The 16,371-nt window shown below is 44.7% G+C and overlaps 2 protein-coding genes and 1 long non-coding RNA gene across 4 annotated transcripts in view; 2 read left to right on the forward strand and 1 right to left on the reverse strand.

Annotated features, from left to right (window-relative positions):
- Positions 1-16,371, reverse strand: part of LOC309356018 (prolactin-releasing peptide receptor-like) — a 247,944-nt gene that overhangs the window by 142,987 nt on the left and 88,586 nt on the right. The gene's annotated exons all lie outside the window — the stretch shown is intronic.
- Positions 1-16,371, forward strand: part of LOC309356603 — a 187,516-nt gene that overhangs the window by 68,430 nt on the left and 102,715 nt on the right. The gene's annotated exons all lie outside the window — the stretch shown is intronic.
- Positions 1-16,371, forward strand: part of BAHD1 (bromo adjacent homology domain containing 1) — a 68,265-nt gene that overhangs the window by 46,953 nt on the left and 4,941 nt on the right. For both annotated transcript variants that reach the window (XR_014162574.1, XM_081886593.1), the window contains exons 3-6: positions 8,426-8,787; positions 9,887-10,046; positions 13,094-13,170; positions 15,444-15,535. Coding sequence is in view for 1 of the 2 variants with exons in the window: in XM_081886593.1 (XP_081742719.1) it covers positions 8,426-8,787; positions 9,887-10,046; positions 13,094-13,170; positions 15,444-15,535 (691 nt within the window). In the remaining variant the exon portion in view is untranslated. The remainder of the gene's footprint in view (positions 1-8,425; positions 8,788-9,886; positions 10,047-13,093; positions 13,171-15,443; positions 15,536-16,371) is intronic.

Below are 16,371 nucleotides of genomic sequence, written 5' to 3' on the forward strand. Positions count from 1 at the left end.
TATGCTGCGCTATAAGAAACATGGCATCTCTCATTTTACCAGTTGGTGAGGAGTAGGCAACCCCCCCCCCATAAAAACAGGATAAACCATCAACATTAGAGTAAAGAAAGAAAATTACTATGGTTTGTATTCAACTAAGTCCTACTCAAGAGCATACCCATTGAAATGAATGAGCCAAAGTCAGCCATGCTTCTTTCAGTCCCCCGCAGCACTCAATTCCATTGAAAGAAATGTGAAGGCGGATGGGAGAGAGGAACCAAGACTCAATGAATATTACATGAAATTTAATCAGTCTCATTTTCTGAGTTATTATTATCAGCTTCTGCTTTTTCATATTTGTCATCATATCCATCAAGCACTTCTAAAACTTGAAGTAATGCTTGGATTGAAACAAGTTTCTCTATCCTTTCTCCTGTCATAGCCCAACATTTTTCAATTTGGGTAGAGGAAATAAAAAAAGAAGGCTTTGCACGAAAATGAAAGCAAAACACTCCCCCCCTCCGATTTTTTCCAGAGTTCTTATGTGCCTTCATATATTTAAAACCAAATAGTTTTAAGTGTGGGAAACTTCTACTGATAGTCTCACATTTCAGTGGTAACCTCATATTTTGGTCTGTGCTTGTTTTATTTCCAAGTGAGCTGCTCAGTCCATAGAGGGGAGTAGGGTAGGATATTATGGAGGGTGCAGGGGGAAAACAGCTGCCCGACTTTTCTAGAGCTCCACATAAAGGTAAAGGGACCCCTGACCATTAGGTCCAGTCGTGGCCGACTCTGGGGTTGCAGCGCTTATCTCGCTCTAAAGGCTGAGGGAGCCGGCGCACAGCTTCCGGGTCATGTGGCCAGCATGACTAAGCCGCTTCTGGCAAACCAGAGCAGCGCACAGAAACACCATTTACCTTCCCACCAGAGCGGTACCTATTTATCTACTTGCACTTTGACGTGCTTTCGAACTGCTAGGTTGGCAGGAGCAGGGACCGAACAACAGGAGCTCACCCCGTTGCGGGGATTCGAACCGCTGACCTTCTGATTGGCAAGTCCTAGGCTCTGTGGTTTAACCCACAGCGCCACCCGCATCCCCTAGAGCTCCACATATCTGGCTGCTAATACATGTTTGGGGCTGCTGATAGCATGGAGAGATCCTGGCTGGTTGAATACTATCCTTTCCCATTAGATAGAGGAAGGGGCAGGCAGTTTGGTGGTCATGCTGAGTAGCATACCAAGCTGCTCCTCATCCAGAGGCACTGTGCCCCGCAAACCCTCCTCTAGTGCTCTGGTACTTGGAAGAAGCCAAGCAGTTTGTAAAGGGAAGAGAAGGAAACAAAGCAAAAAGCAGTTGTGAAGGTTGGTACACAAATGCCACCTGCCCACCCACCCACTAGCAACCCTGTTCTCACTTCACAGTGAGTCTGAAACTGTGTCTTGCTGTGAATTGCGCTCGTCTGTCTCCTCCCTTTGCCAAGCTCAGGCAAAACAAATCACATTATGTGCAAACCAGTGGTTTGTTCTTGGCTTCTTCTCATGGTTTGCTTGGACAGAAACAAACCACAAAGTCAGGGCTGTGTTTGGTGTGCACGGTAAGCTACAGTTGTTTCAGACCAAAACAACTTACAAATAAATTATTATACATTTATTTACACCACCCCCTTTCCCCTGACAGGGATGCAAGGCGGCTTACAGATAAAAATGAGAACAGCTAAAGGCATGTGAGGAGGGAATAATTTAAAAAAAAATTAAATGTTGATAGAATTAAAACTAAGACTTACATTTGCCAGGTTTGCATAGCATAGTATCCTACTTAATCCTAAAAAGAGGGACTTTTCCTGGCCTGGTTCTTCCTCTTCACTAGCAACCAAGCATGTAGCTATTTACAAACCTCTGTTAAAATAGATTATGGCTTGGGTCTAAAGATTCCTGTCAACACGCCCTAGTGGTTGCCATTTAGCGGTTATTCTGTTTTATTTTCCAAGTGGTTTTCAGTGCAGCCTATCCCACTGCAGAGGGTCTCCAGACACTTTGGGGCTAAACTCAGAGGCCTCAGTACATATTGCAAAGTTCTCTTTACAGCCCTTAGTATTCTTATAGAGAATTGAGTTGAGTTAAACAAAAAAGATTCTTAATTCTGTACCACACACTTTCTCCAGTAGGTCACAACACTGAGTTCTCCTCAGTGTCTCCCCCTTCCCTAAGCTAAAATTGCCTTTGGTGGATTGTAGTTCCAACACCTTTTAAAGCTTGCCTACTAATTTCACACACTTTTAGATCTGCTGGTAGCAGCCGCCCTCCCTGGCCATGCTAGGAATTGACCGTGGGAAGCTTCCATCGCAGGACCTGTGCAGCTGTACCACTGAGTTATGACCCTTTTACAGAGGGATAAGTGGTGACTTGCCAGTCCCTGGCCCCCAGGATCAGGCCGTAGTGCAAGTACATAAACTATTGTGCTGCATGGCGATGACTGGTGACTGGCGATAGCTCTCCACAATGCTACCTTACAGAGAGAAGCAGCCTTTTTAAATTTGTAAGAAAACTTAAGTTCTGTTCTAAGTGATGAAGGTTACATTAAGGTTTTGTTTTAATCCAGTTTAATGAGGGAAAGCTGTGCTTGTTACAGAAAAACAGCAAAAAACCTTGTTTTTTAAAAAATAGATAAGGGTTTTTTTATAAAAAAAAACCTGCTCTAAATAGGGTTTTATTTAAATAAGCCATATTTGCAGTAGAACCATTGAAATCAATGGACAAATTAGTAATTCCGTTGATTTTGGTGGGCCTGCACAGAGTATGACCCCAGTCATACACAACCCGTATGTTCTCGTTTCCTGTGTTCTTATTCGAATCCATGTCAAGAGAAGCCATAGCTCAGTAGGTAGAGCACATGTTTTGCATGCACAAAGCTGTTCAATCCCCAGCATCTCCAACGTCAAAGGATTTCTCTCTGCCTGGTACCCACAGAGAGCTAAGACCACTTGAAGTAGACCAGTCTTCCACAAGCTTGGGTCACTAGAAGTTGTTGGAGCTACAACCCCACCATCCTTGGCATGCTAGCTGAGGTCGATGGGCGTTGTAGTCTGAATACCCAGTGATCCACAGTTGGGAAAGGCTTGAGCTAGATAAACCAAGAGACTGGCTCCGTATAAGGCAGCTTCATAGGTCATTTGTTTCAGGTACAGCTTCTGGTGTCTGCATAGCCGGGCTTCATCAATGTGGATCTTTCTCTTACAGCATGTAAAATGTTGATCCCAACGATTTAAAAACGCTTCTCACTGTTGCTGTGCTAGGAAATTCTGTGTCTAGAATAAAAGCTGCCGGACTATAAAATTCTATATCTGTAATAACTGTTATTTACACAATTAGTCAATAAAGAGGTGTAATTTCCTCTCCCCGAGATGGCAGTTGCCTCTGTGGACATCTCTTTCTGGCTGTGCACAGCCATGCTGTGAAAACCGTTTTAAGATTCGCAGGAAAGGATAGCTAATCCAATTAAACTGCTGGAGGGTTTTAGGTAGATGGCTGAAATGTTTAAACTGGGACTATGGGATAAGATGGGCATTACGATTTTCTCCTGCTCCCGGAATATATTGCGGTTCAAAAAAGAAGCATATGAGCAAAGAGTGTATTTGTGTAAATATGTGTGCTATCATAGTGTCATTTTTGTTCTCACCTGGTGGGTTTATGTGCCTTCAAAAACCTACCTTGCACTAAAGACTTAATTGATTGCACAACACATTCAGGAAATTGGGGGAGTGCAGACTCTGTAGAAAGGGCGCAGTGCCCTAAGCCACATTGTGCTATGATCAAGAACTTGATTGTAGTTTAGTTGGCAGAACTGGGAAGGCGGTGTAAATATTTTGAGTCATTCATGGGAAGACCTTTAATCAGGTTTCGCCTTTCTTAGAAAGGGATGAAGTTGCTAAAGGAAAATAAGTGTCATTCATAAATTAGGAGGTTTGAGTGGTGGCTAAACATGAGAGGAGCCCTGCTGGGTCAGATCAAAGGCTTATCTGGTCCAGCACGCAATCAGATGCCTATGAAAAGCCTCCCACAAGCAGGTCACGGGCACAATAACACACTCCCACTCACATCCCCCTACAACTGGTGCTCAGAGACACATTGATCATACATAGCTCTCATTACTAGTAGCCATCAACAGCTCTATCCTCTGTTGGTAGTTGATGGTACTCAGGACTGTATGCAGTCAATTGGTCTATAGGTGCCAATTGGTCCAGTGGCCGTTAAAGCCCTCCCCTCAACTGCCTGTCTTTCATCTGGCTGGCACAAACAATCCATGTATCACCTGTTACTTCTAAGTTGGGTCAGAAGCAATTCCTTGAAAGTCACTTGTAGTTCTTTCACTTTCCCTCAGTCTGGCAAGAAGATTGTTGCAGACGTCAGAGTGACTGCCCTCCTCCAGATCCATTGAGTGTCATGGAGCTGGCAGTAATATCCAATAACAGGTGAAAGACCACTGGCAAAATGGAGACTCCTTGCACCAGTCTCCCCAATCAGTGAGACTTGCTAGCTGGTCAGTTGAGTGGCCGACTGCACAGATTTGTGCCATGTTGGAGAAGCGGCATGGATCTCTCATGGTATTTTTAATTGTGATATACTTAGGCTATTCCTGCTTTAAAGGTGTGAGCTGGTATTTAGAACTAAGTAAGGTGGATTTACTTTCAGAGTCTTCCATAACTCAGGATACATCAATGTGATGGTTTTTGATAACAGCCACCTTTGAACAGCCGAGTCTTCAGTGACGTAATTAAAACATGCTTTGCACAGCAGAGAACTGCCATTTAGCCTTTTAATGAACTTTTGTGGGAATTTTTGTGCTGGATCAGATCACCTAACTGAGCTTTCTCCCTCTGCCGTTGGCAGCCAGACGCACCAAAGAAGATCAGAAACAGGTCAAAACAGTTGTGTCAGTCCCTCGTTGCCTCAGTGTCCGATACTCATAGATGCGAACACTCAAGATGGAAGTTCCACTTCTAGCCTCTTGGTGTCTGTGTTCACCTAATCCTTTTGTTTTAAAAGCCTTTTATCTTAGCACTTCAGCCAGCACAGTATTTTGTGCTGGTGTGTTGGATATTCTGTTTAATGCAATGTTCGAAGTATTTTGCCCTGACTTAAACCTATTGCCCTGACTTAAACCTATTGTCTGCCAGCTTTATTGCATGAGTCCAGTCTTGAGACAGTGACTCCTTTCTTCCCGTCTCTCTGTTCCCACCCATGAGATTCCAAACTTCTCCTGTTTGTTCTCCTTTCCCGTCCCAATCTAAAATGCTTGATTCGTTGCAGCAAATTGAGATTTCCTTCTAGCTGCTTGTATATTTTTACTTACTTACTGGGTTTTTTTTGTTTTTTGCATTTATATCCCACCTTTATCTTAAAGGTGGCCTACATTGTTTTCTCCCTCTCCATTTAATTCCCACAAGAACCCTGCGAGGTAGGCTAGGCTGAGAGGGAGTGACTAGCCCAAGGTCCCCCAGTGAGCTTGATAATCTTTGGTTGCTTCCCTGAGTCATGCAGGAAGCTAGAATTCATCCCTTACCTCTTTGTGTACTGAGACATATTGCTAGAGAACTATATTTCAGGAAGACTGGTTCTAGGTGGGTGATTTATATCAGGCTTCCTCAACCTCGCCCCTCCAGATGTTTTTTGGCCTACAACTCTCATGATCCCTAGCTAGCAGGACCAGTGGTCAGGGATGATGGGAATTGTAGTCTCAAAACATCTGGAGGGCTGAGGTTGAGGAAGCCTGATTTATAGCATTATTATTTGTGTATGAAAGGACGCAGGTGGCGCTGTGGTCTAAACCACAGAGCCTAGGGTTTGCCGATCAGAAGGTCGGTGGGTTGAATCCCTGCGACGGGGTGAGCTCCCGTTGCTCGCTCCCTGCTCCTGCCAACATAGCAGTTTGAAAGCACGTCAAGTGCAAGTAGATAAATAGGTACCACTCCGGCAGGAAGGTAAACGGCGTTTCCGTGCGCTGCTCTGGTTCTCCAGAAGCGGCTTAGTCATGCTGGCCACATGACCTGGAAGCTGTATGCCGGCTCCCTCGTCCAGTAAAGCAAGATGACTGCCGCAACCCCAGAGTTGGTCAGGACTGGACCTAATGGTCAGGGGTCCCTTTACCTTTGCCTATTTGTGTATGAAGGGCTCATTCAATCACAAGTCAGCACCTGCAGCTTGAAGTGTAAAAGCCCAAATGCAGGTTTGTCCAACTCATTGAGAACTAGATTTGAGATACAAAAAGTGCTACAACTCCCAGGAGAAGAGACCCTCTCCAGAAAGCTCCGTTCCAGTTTCTGACTTCAGGGATTCTGCACATCAAAAGGCGGGGCCACCACAACTCAGGGAGCCCTGGAAAGGTGGCTGTGCCTGTAATAATCAGGCCATTTAAAGATCTTGTCATATTTTATTAGCTGCCCTTGTTTTTACAGCCGTGGCACTTGCTTGTTAATACTCCCATCTCTGAGGAGGGAGGACTGCTTCCCAGCCTTGTTTTACAGCTTGCAGAGTGGGAGGCAGAGGGCAGCAGTTTCCCACAGCAAAAAGACTCGGCTGTACTTTGCTTCTTTAGATCGAAATCAGCTGTGGCATTGATTCTGCTAATTTGCTGGGATTTCCAAGGCTGCGTACGTAGGGGCCGCCACTCATCGCAGCATCCATTTCTGTCAACTTCCTCACTTATCAGAGGCCGGCGGAAGTTGCTCCGCTGACTATTCTGAAAGCCTGCTCAGGCAGGCTTATCTTCATGTTCGGAGCTCGCTTCTTGCAGCGTTGGTCAGGTCATGAGCTGGGGAATCATAGACTCATAGAATTGTAGAGTTGGAAGGGATCCCAAGGGCCATCTAGTCCAATCCCCTGCAATGCAAGAATATTTTGCCCAACGTGGGGCTTGAACCCACGACCCTGAGATTAAGAACCTCATGCTCTACCAACTGAGCTAGGTAAGCACTTTCCCACTGATGTTTACTCTTGCCATTCAAAAACATCTTTGCGCTGAGGCGTGTTTAGCTGTGACAGCTAGGATCCCCAATCTCACATAGGAAGCAGCCTTTTGCATTATTTTGGAACAGTTACGATACGATAACAGAACAACAAAATTGAAAAAATCTACACCAGACATTCAAAAACCAACAAGCCTGCTATCCCAGCCTGGTTAACCCCCTAAAAACTCTGATACCCCATAATTAAATACAATATACATCCAACATACATCTTAAACTGTGTTTAAAACCAAAATCACATTTGGATAAAAACTGTTTCTCAGGCGGCTAGTCCTAGTCTTTATAACCCTGTACTTTCTTCCAGAAGGCAGAAGCTGAAAGAGATCATTTCTGGGGTGTGCACTATCTTGCGCTATCTCTGCAGCTTTCTTATGACACCTGGAAGCATAGATTTGATCCAAGGTGGGAAGAGGGCACCCAATTATTCTCTCCGCAGTCTTTGCAACCCTGGACAGCCTTGTTTTCCCCCTGACCATGCAGCTCCCAAACCACACACACAGACCATAAGTTAATACACTCTCAGTCATTCTCCCGTTCTAACTTTTCCTAAGAAACTGAAGCCCTTTTTGCATGCATTCTGCCAGGAGGAACTGCGGGTGTTTTGGTATTGCTTTTATACTTGACTTGGTAGGTACAGCAGAAATATGGCAGCAGCCCCCATGCCGCTGATATTGCAGCTGCACGCCCAAGAGGTTTGAATTTTCTGCATGCGTGGCAAGCAGAAGAGGTCTTCTCCTGTGAGCTGTTATTGAATCATAGGGATCTTCCACATTTTCTTCTGGTTGCAGGAGATTTCTTGGGAGTGGGATGAGAGCTTTCCCCCTTTCATCTTCTGTTATTTTCATTCAAAATCTAATAATATGGTGCAATAACTCCCTCTGGGACACCTGAAGCAGCAGTAACTATGTAGGGACTAGGGAGAAGAGCATCTGATAGCATGGGGAAGTACAGGAATCTTTTTCGTGGAAGACCCATTTTGCCTTCTATCTCTCAGTCAAAATTGGTTTGCACATTTACTCCCCCCACTGATAATTAGAGCATACAAGCTAAAATCTTGCCATTGAAAGAGAAAGAAGGTGCAAGGAAAATGAGACTTTGGTTCTTGAGGTTGAAAATACGTTCTGACAAATTTGGCACCGGGCAGTCAAGTATTTTGAACACTGAAAATGCTGCGTAAATACTGTGGTGGAGGAGGTGAGCTGGGCAGAAGCAAAAAGTATTTTTTTATGGAGCCAGGATGTCATTCTTCCTGCTGTTATTCTGAGCATGACACTTGGCTTCTGATGGTAATATTTGTGCTTAGTCATTGTTAAGGAGGGCTTTACAGTCGTGCGCTCAGGAACCATCCCAAGAATTCTCCCTTCTTCCGACAAGCAGTGCCTCACGCTATATTTTGCTTTCCCTCCCTCCTCATCTCCTTGTAGACAGCTGCAAGTCCCTGGACCAGCTGAGCCTCACAATCCCTGTGGCAGGGCACCCTGTTTCACCTGCCCACCCACTCTCAGGATGCCCGGTACCAAGTGTGCCACCAGCTGCAGAACCTGTTCCTCACTTGCAGACGCCCAACTCGGAGCCCCAGACTATGGCCCGCGAGTGCCCACAGAGCTCCAAGCCTCCCAGTGGCTCCAAATCAGGCCTCCGCAACACCGCCAGCTGTTTACATGTGTCTGACAGCAAAACCGTTGGGGGTCACTCTCATCCAAAGCAACAACGGATCAACCGGAGAAGAGCCACCAATGGCTGGATACCCATTGGAGCAGCCTCCGAGAAGGCTGTCTATGTTGTGGTAAGCAGCCTGCCAAAACTGCGGGTTTTTTCTCCAATAATGAGCTTTGCTTATGATGGGGCTTGCTTGCTGGCACCTTCAATATACAGCTTTAGGTGCCAAGCAAAAACATTCCTCTTTAATCAGACCTTTGGCTGATTGGCACCCAGTGCCCTTTTTAAATGTGCTGGGTTGTTTTTGTTGTTATGTATTTTGTGTTTTTATATGGTTATATTGTGTTATTGTGTTTTATATTGTTTTATGTTGTAACCATCTTGAGACGTGGGTATAGGGCAGTACAGTCGTACCTTGGAAGTCAAACAGAATCCGTTCCGGAAGTCCGTTCGACTTCCAAAACATTCGGAAACCAAAAGCAGCTTCCGATTGGCTGCAGGGGGTTCCTGCAGCCAATTGGAAGCCGCGGAAGCCCCGTCGGACGTTCAGCTTCCAAAAATAGTTCATAAACCAGAACAGTCACTTCCAGGTTTGCGGTGTACGGGAGCTAAAATGTTCGAGGACTAAGCTGTTCGAAAACCAAGGTACGGCTGTATACAATTTTAATTAATGAGGATGATGATTGACTTTATATGCCCTGCCCCACCCTGCTCCTGCTTCAGTGTTGGAAAAAAGTACCGGTGGAGCCTTGTTAGGCTCCAACATCTTTCATCATAGAGCATCCTTGTATTAAGTGGGACTGCCCTGTGTTGTGTTTTACTGCAAAGAAGTTTAAACAGATTCTTCTCCCGGGGATGTTAAGCCTGTGACCAGAGTGCTGAAGTACCCCACTTTTTGCAGAGTTGCTTTCCTTAAAACCGGTGTGAACAAACTGAAGTTGCTTGAAGATTTCTTTCCCCTTTCTTTTCTGGGTTTCATAATCATTGCCTTTCATCTGAGCAGCATGTTTTGCTTCTGAAATTAACCTGCTGGGAGGAGAGATGCATCCTGCTGTTTTGTATGCTGCAGCTTCTCCATGGGTTCCTCTGGCAGCGCAGACACACCCTTTCTGGCAGAAAGATTTCTGCTTGGTGTAGGTGGATTCAAGGAAGCTGGCGTCTGTTTCTCAGCATTGTTTCCCTGCCTCACTTCTTTCCTCGGCGCTCTCTCTTGTCAATATTTGTAGAACGAACCAGAGCCAGCTGTTCGCAAGAGCTACCAGGCCGTGGAGAGAGATGGAGAAATCATCCGGGTCCGAGACACAGTCCTCCTGAAATCTGGACCACGAAAGAAATCTATGCCTTATGTGGCAAAGATATCTGCCCTATGGGAAGACCCCAAAACAGGTATTGGATGGGTGAATGATTGCATAACCATCTCCTTTGTAGGCAGTCAGGGAGAATTGGAATGGAAGGTAGCAAGTGATGGATGGCTTGTAAATGCATGCATACACACACCCAGCTAATACTGAATTTCTTTATCAAAGAGCTAGAAGAGAATTGGAGGGTCATCCTGTCCACCTTGCCTCCACACCTCTGCCAAAGCCTCTGTATTTTATTAATGATTCCATCCAAATTAGAAGGAAGCAGAAGGCCCATTATGTCAAAGTTCCCCACGGGGCAACAAGTAGGCTTAGCAGAACACGTTAAGGACGTGAATTGTGGGTCCACCATCTCAACAGAATCGAGCCACAGCAGCCACAATAATATCAAAGCAGCGCTCAGCCCAGTGGAACAGGAGATCTCAAAATAAAGCAGCGTCACAAGGACAGCAGCCCAGTTAAAATCCTAAAAAATGTGAAAAGTTGGCGGTCAACAAATGAGTTTTCCATGTCCCCTGAAGGGCCTGTAATGATGGAGCCAGTCGAATCCCAATTGGAACAGTTTCACAAACGTAGGGTCACTGCCGAAAAAGCTTTTTCCCTTCTGTCCGCTGGCTGATGGCTCACACATGGCAAGCATCTAAAATGGCCCTCAGCACACAGGCAGGCTGATGAGACTGAAAGCAGTCCTTCAGTAACCTGTTCAGGGCTTTAAAGGCCAACAAGAGACATTTAAATTTGGCTTAGAAATATAGTAGCACTGGCAGTGTAACTGGAGCAATAGAGGTGGTGCCATTTCCTGGGCACCTGTGTTTTGAAACAGTTGGAAGTTTCTGAACTGTCTTTAAAGACAGACCACAAAGCCACCGTATGGTAGTGATGCTCTGGAAACCTTACATCAGGTGTGGGGAACCTTTGGTTCTCCGGATCATGCCGAACTATAACTCTCCTCATCCCTTTGTATTAAATGGGAGGCCACTTCAGAGGCTTCTGCAATTATCACGGAAAGAGCCTCTTATTTAGTGCTCGGGGAGTTCTTCAGCCTCCGTGGCCAGGTCTTCTGCAACTCCCGTGTTCAAGGTGCAGGAGAGCAATCAGTTGGTCATCCCTGAATTGCACCCTATGTGGGACACAAGTGCATCCGTCCCATTTCAGAGAATTGCATCTGGCTGGTGGCCCTCTCTGTTGCAGAGAGAGGAGAGAAAACCAATTTAATTATTTTGTACTAGGGGCTGCTGCCCCATTGCCAGTCTTCTCTTCACACCCTAACACACAAACAGCCCACACAAAAAAACTCTTCCCCCATCCCTTCATAGCTTGCCCCCCAACCCCCATTCCTGCAGGCTTCCTTCTCTTGGCCAGGTCAGCCAAGAGTGTGTGAAGTGAAGTGAACAACTTTATTCCCTTCATTTCCCTTCCCTTGCGAGCAACAACAACAACAACAATAACAACAACAAGAGGAAGTACAGGAATGCCTTTTCTCTTACTGCTCTTAAGAACTGCAAATTCTGGCTCTTGCCTCCAGCCACGTACTTGGGGAATGTGCGCCCTCCAAACAGTTGCACTGTCTCTCTACTGAGCGTAGCATCTGAGCAACACCTGCTGCCATGTGATTCTTTTAACAGCCAGAATCTCAGAAGCCACTAATTAGACTAATGTTCTTTATAGTTCGCATTCTGGGAAATAGCGTCAAACTCTGGTTTCTGCCTGCTTTGTAATCCGTCTTCTAGCAGCTGGGATCATGCCGTGCTGCAGGTGGGAACAAAAAGCAAAAATTCTGTGTGGGAGCAAGGTGGTTTCTCCCTTTCCGGGCCAGGGGGTGGTTGGGTTTTGAGGTGAAGTTTCTTATTTGCTGAAGATGACTCAAGACTTAAAAGTTAAATTAACTTTAGTGGGAAAATGTACATATACATGGGAAGCAGTTGGGGGACGAGCAAATAAAGATTACTTTGTGGGAGAGTGATGGGATTTTACCACCTTTGTTAATGATAAAAATAAGGATTTATCTCTTCTTTCACAACATATGAGGGTTTGGACATCTTAAAGTAAAGTGCTATTTTGGTAGATTTGCTATATTTTGGCACGTGTTATGCTTCACATTTCTTTGCCACACTTGCCTGTTGTGGAGTAACAGGACATTCTTACGACACTTTGAACCAAAGGGTCTGTTGGATGGAGGAGGAAAGGAATTAGTTTTGTTTCAATTAGTTATTTGAGGGTAGTATAATAGTGTGGTGCAATTGTATCTGCATCCGCTGCTTATGTATTTATTTATTCTTGAAAACTTAACAAAACATGTTTCAAAAAATAAAAAGTTACATTCCAAACGCCAATAGTAAAAAGGGAACGAGGAGCATCCAAACCTTTTGGCTTCCTAAAGAAGAATGCTGTGCAATTGTCCCAGAGTGCCTACAGCTGAGGCTTTGTGTGGCTAAGAAAGCGGTTTGGAATTCTCTAATCCAGTTTTAGTTCAGCCTCTGGTTCCCTGATGATGTTGGACTATAGCTCCTATCTTGCCCTCCCAGCTTAGCTCAATGGTCAGGGATCATGGGAGCTGTGGTCCAATACATATGGGAAGTCAAGGTTGAAGAGCATTGCTCAAATAAAGCTTCAACCCACAACCGTGTTGCCTTGCTTTGAAACGGCAGAACCACCATCCTGTTTGTAGAAGCTGTTTGTTGTTGCTTGTGAGACAATCTGAGCAGCCCGAAGGAAGTCTAAACAGGCTGACCCAAAGCTGCAGTGTAGAGACTGAACTGACTAGAACAAGTCATTCAATCCCGGGCAAATAATTAACTGCTTCCATGACTGTTAAATATGTGGTTGAAGACACGCACAACTTTTTTAAAGTGGGGAGTGTCACATAACTTACTTAAATATTTCTTAACGAGCCTTCCTGAGACAATTCCAGGGTGGTGCAGAAATGTATGAGTATGCACAGCTCCTATTTCTGCCATGAAGTCAGGCTCACCTTATAGCCAAGGGAATGCTGGGAGCTCTCTTTCTTTTGCTATGTCTGTGCTCCTGCTGATGTGCGAGATTTCCTTTAAAATCTACCTTGTCTGCTTCCAGGGGAGCTGATGATGAGCCTCCTGTGGTACTACAGACCAGAGCACACTCAGGGAGGCCGCAATCCTAGCATGCATCAGGTGAGTTGAGTGTGTCCGTGTGGTGGTTTGTATGATCAGGTGGGGATCATTGTGCCGTCATTTTCTTGCAGGGAGAAGGGAGAGTGATTAACATTTGGAATCTTCTATTCCTGGTTAGCCAGGCCATCTCTTTCTGTAACTGTAACCGGTGTGGTTTGATAAGTAAATACCTGCTGCATCTCATAAATTGGCAAGTAATCTGAGTTCTGGTGTAAAACCGGCCCTCTACTGCCCCATTCAGAACATTCGTGATTTTACAGTCAACTTGTAGTTGCTTTGGAAGTGTGCTGTTACCTCTGTGAAAGTCTTTCCCCTTTTTGAATGCATGCAAGTTAAATGTGCATAAGTTGTGAGTTACCTGTATGGTTGTACCTTGGTTGCCGAATGCCTTGGAACTTGTATGTTTCAGTTCCCGAACGATCGATAACCGGAATTGAGTGTTCTGGTTTTTGAACAATTTTTGGAAGCCAAACATCCAGCGCAGCTTCCGATTGGCTGCAGGACGCTCCTGCAGCCAATCAGAAGCCACACCTTGGTTTTCGAACAGTTCGGGAGTCAAACGGACTCCCAGAATGCATTCTGTTTGGAAACCTAGGTACGTCTGTATTTAAAGAGACCTCTTTAAATACTAGATTTTAAAGATCTGCACCTGTTGTATTTCTCCCTTCGCAGGCAATTCTTTTATTGTACAATAAACACAAAGGTGTTTGTCTGTTATGGAAGGTTTGATCATCTTCCCCACAATTTAATAGGTCAATTGCACTTTTTTGAGCAGCAGCAAAAACAAAAATGCTCTCCTTGTTTCTTCAGCACCAAAAAACCGCAACACCCTAGAATTCCTTTTATCAAACTAGTTCTAGCTATGTTGCCCTGCTGACAGGATGATTCAGCCACTCCTGATTGCTTCATATCTGTTCTAGAATGACACAGGGGGAAAGAGTATGCTATTGCTTGCCTTTCAAGTTAAAAGAATACTTTAAAATTGTGTGGGAAAGAAAGGAGGAGTTTGTGAGGATAAGGGAGGCATCTGATTTGAAGAGTTGACGAGCTGGTTCCAGAAACAGAAAGAAGAAGAATCTTGTATATTCGTCCAACTTCTGCAGTGATTGGAAAGGCAGTGCAACCTTTTAAAATGCACTTGAATGTCTCTGCACTGACAGAGTTCTGTCTTAATTAACAGTTCCAGGTAAAATATAAACATTAACATCCAAGCCCAAAGCTTGCAAAGTAGCAGTGCTGTTAAAATGGATTCCAGTTAACATTTTCTCAAAAGGGAGAAGCAAAACGTAAGGGTCAAAAAGCACTCTATGGTATCATTTATAAAAACTATTTTGCAACATAGTGGTTTTCTTACTGGCTGCAAAATAGCATGAAAAACCACATTTACTCTAGGGAGTATAATTCTTCACAAGTTATTCTACCTATTTCTGGCAATATACCTCCACTGCCTTGGGTGCTATCTTGAGTAGAAGAAAAGGCTAAGGAGTAAACCCCACATAAATCTGGGAGTTAAGTCTCCAAGATTATTAGCACTTTGTACTCCTCTTTCCGGCAATTCCTGCAGCCAAGCTGGTGCCAAATGTACTTCTCTGCTTTCCTTTGGGCTGTATTAGTGAGGCCAAGAGGGGGGTGGGTCTTGTTGTCTGGGCAGCCCTGGACCTCCATAAACACGGCTCAGGTTTGTGCCCCAGGGAGGTCACTTTGGAGCTGCTAACACAGCCATTTGACTTCACCCCCCAGAGGCACACTTCATATCAAAACAATCAGATGTCAGCAACCTTCACGTGAATCATTTAAATGATAGAATTTTAGCCCTGTGGCTGTTGAGATTAAATTAAGGCTGTAATCCTGTGCACACTTATGAGAGATTAATTTTAATTGGGCTTGCTCCTTAGTACCCATACGTCAAGATTGGGCAGTCCCAGACAGCTAAAGGAGAATCTCAACAGCAAATGCCTTATATAATCTAAAACTACCTTCACCAAACTGGTGCTCTCCAGGTGGTGGCTTTGGGTTCCAAACATCTGATGGACACCAGGCTGGCAAAGGCTGGTCTAAAAAGATGACAGCTCATAGGTTCTACTTGGACCAACACCTCATATGTGTCCCATGGGAAGTTGTGTCACGGCCTACGTTCAAAGTGGCTGGCAGAGAAACATGCAGGCATGATGTCTTAGCAGACCAGAGACAAAAGTATCACAGGGCAAGTGCCTCCCCTGCACATGAAGTTTTGTTATGCATTGCGACGGTCCCAACTGTGTACTCTCTTGCAGAATGAGATTTTTGCATCCCGACATCAGGATGAAAACAGTGTTGCTTGTATCGAGGAGAAGTGCTATGTCCTGACCTTTGCAGAATACTGCAGGTAGGTGGTGCTCTTACCTTGCTTTTGCTGTTGTCTCAGAGTTCCAGAAAGGCAGTTTCCACCGCATGGTGTGTGCTTTGCTTTGCTGCATTTGCTGATGGGTGTGTTCCTTCTCTCTCTGCCTTGGCATTAATCATGCTTGTCTGGGCATCTCAATCCATTTTCAGTTGGTTATTCTTCGTATGTCTAGGAGAAAAGAGTATTACTACTTTGGCCTCTTTCCTGTTTTAGTTTAAATAGCAAAACCAAAAACTGTCCACTCACCACCCACCTGCCAACTCTCTCAGTAAAACTGGGGTTGGGGGGAGAACTGTTAAAAGCTTGTTTAAAAAATGGAAGAGTGCCGTTTTATAAACCACAGTCTTAATCAAAATACCACACCCCACTAACATTAAAGACAGTTTAAGGCATGAGAATCTCTCTTCCCCCAGCAGAGAAATTTGAATCCCTTGTAGAAGGAACATTTAATGTTTGCTAAGAGTATCTAAGCTCCTGTGTATTATTAAAGGATGTTTGTCTGGACTATAGAGAGCAGTCTTCTGTATAATTTTGCAGTCGTGAGCTGTTGGTTTCCTGAAGTATTTCATTGTTATAAAATGAAAAGTCCAAGGCAATCCTCGCCTATCTAGTCCATGGGGCCATCTAAGATATAGAAGTGGCCAGACCTTATGATTAACCTGTGCAGTAGGGCAGAATTGAGAGCTCCATCCCCACCTTTAAACCAAGCCGCCTATATCTTCCCAAGCCCTTTAAAAAGAAGCTCCTGTTTAAATAATTTGACTGTTGTTTTTTTCATTTAACAAACAAGACTGCCTTGTGAATTTCTTTGTAAAAAG

This window comes from Podarcis melisellensis (genome assembly GCF_964234715.1).
Source record: "Podarcis melisellensis genome assembly, chromosome: 1".
NCBI classification, from domain to species: Eukaryota; Metazoa; Chordata; class Lepidosauria; order Squamata; family Lacertidae; genus Podarcis; species Podarcis melisellensis.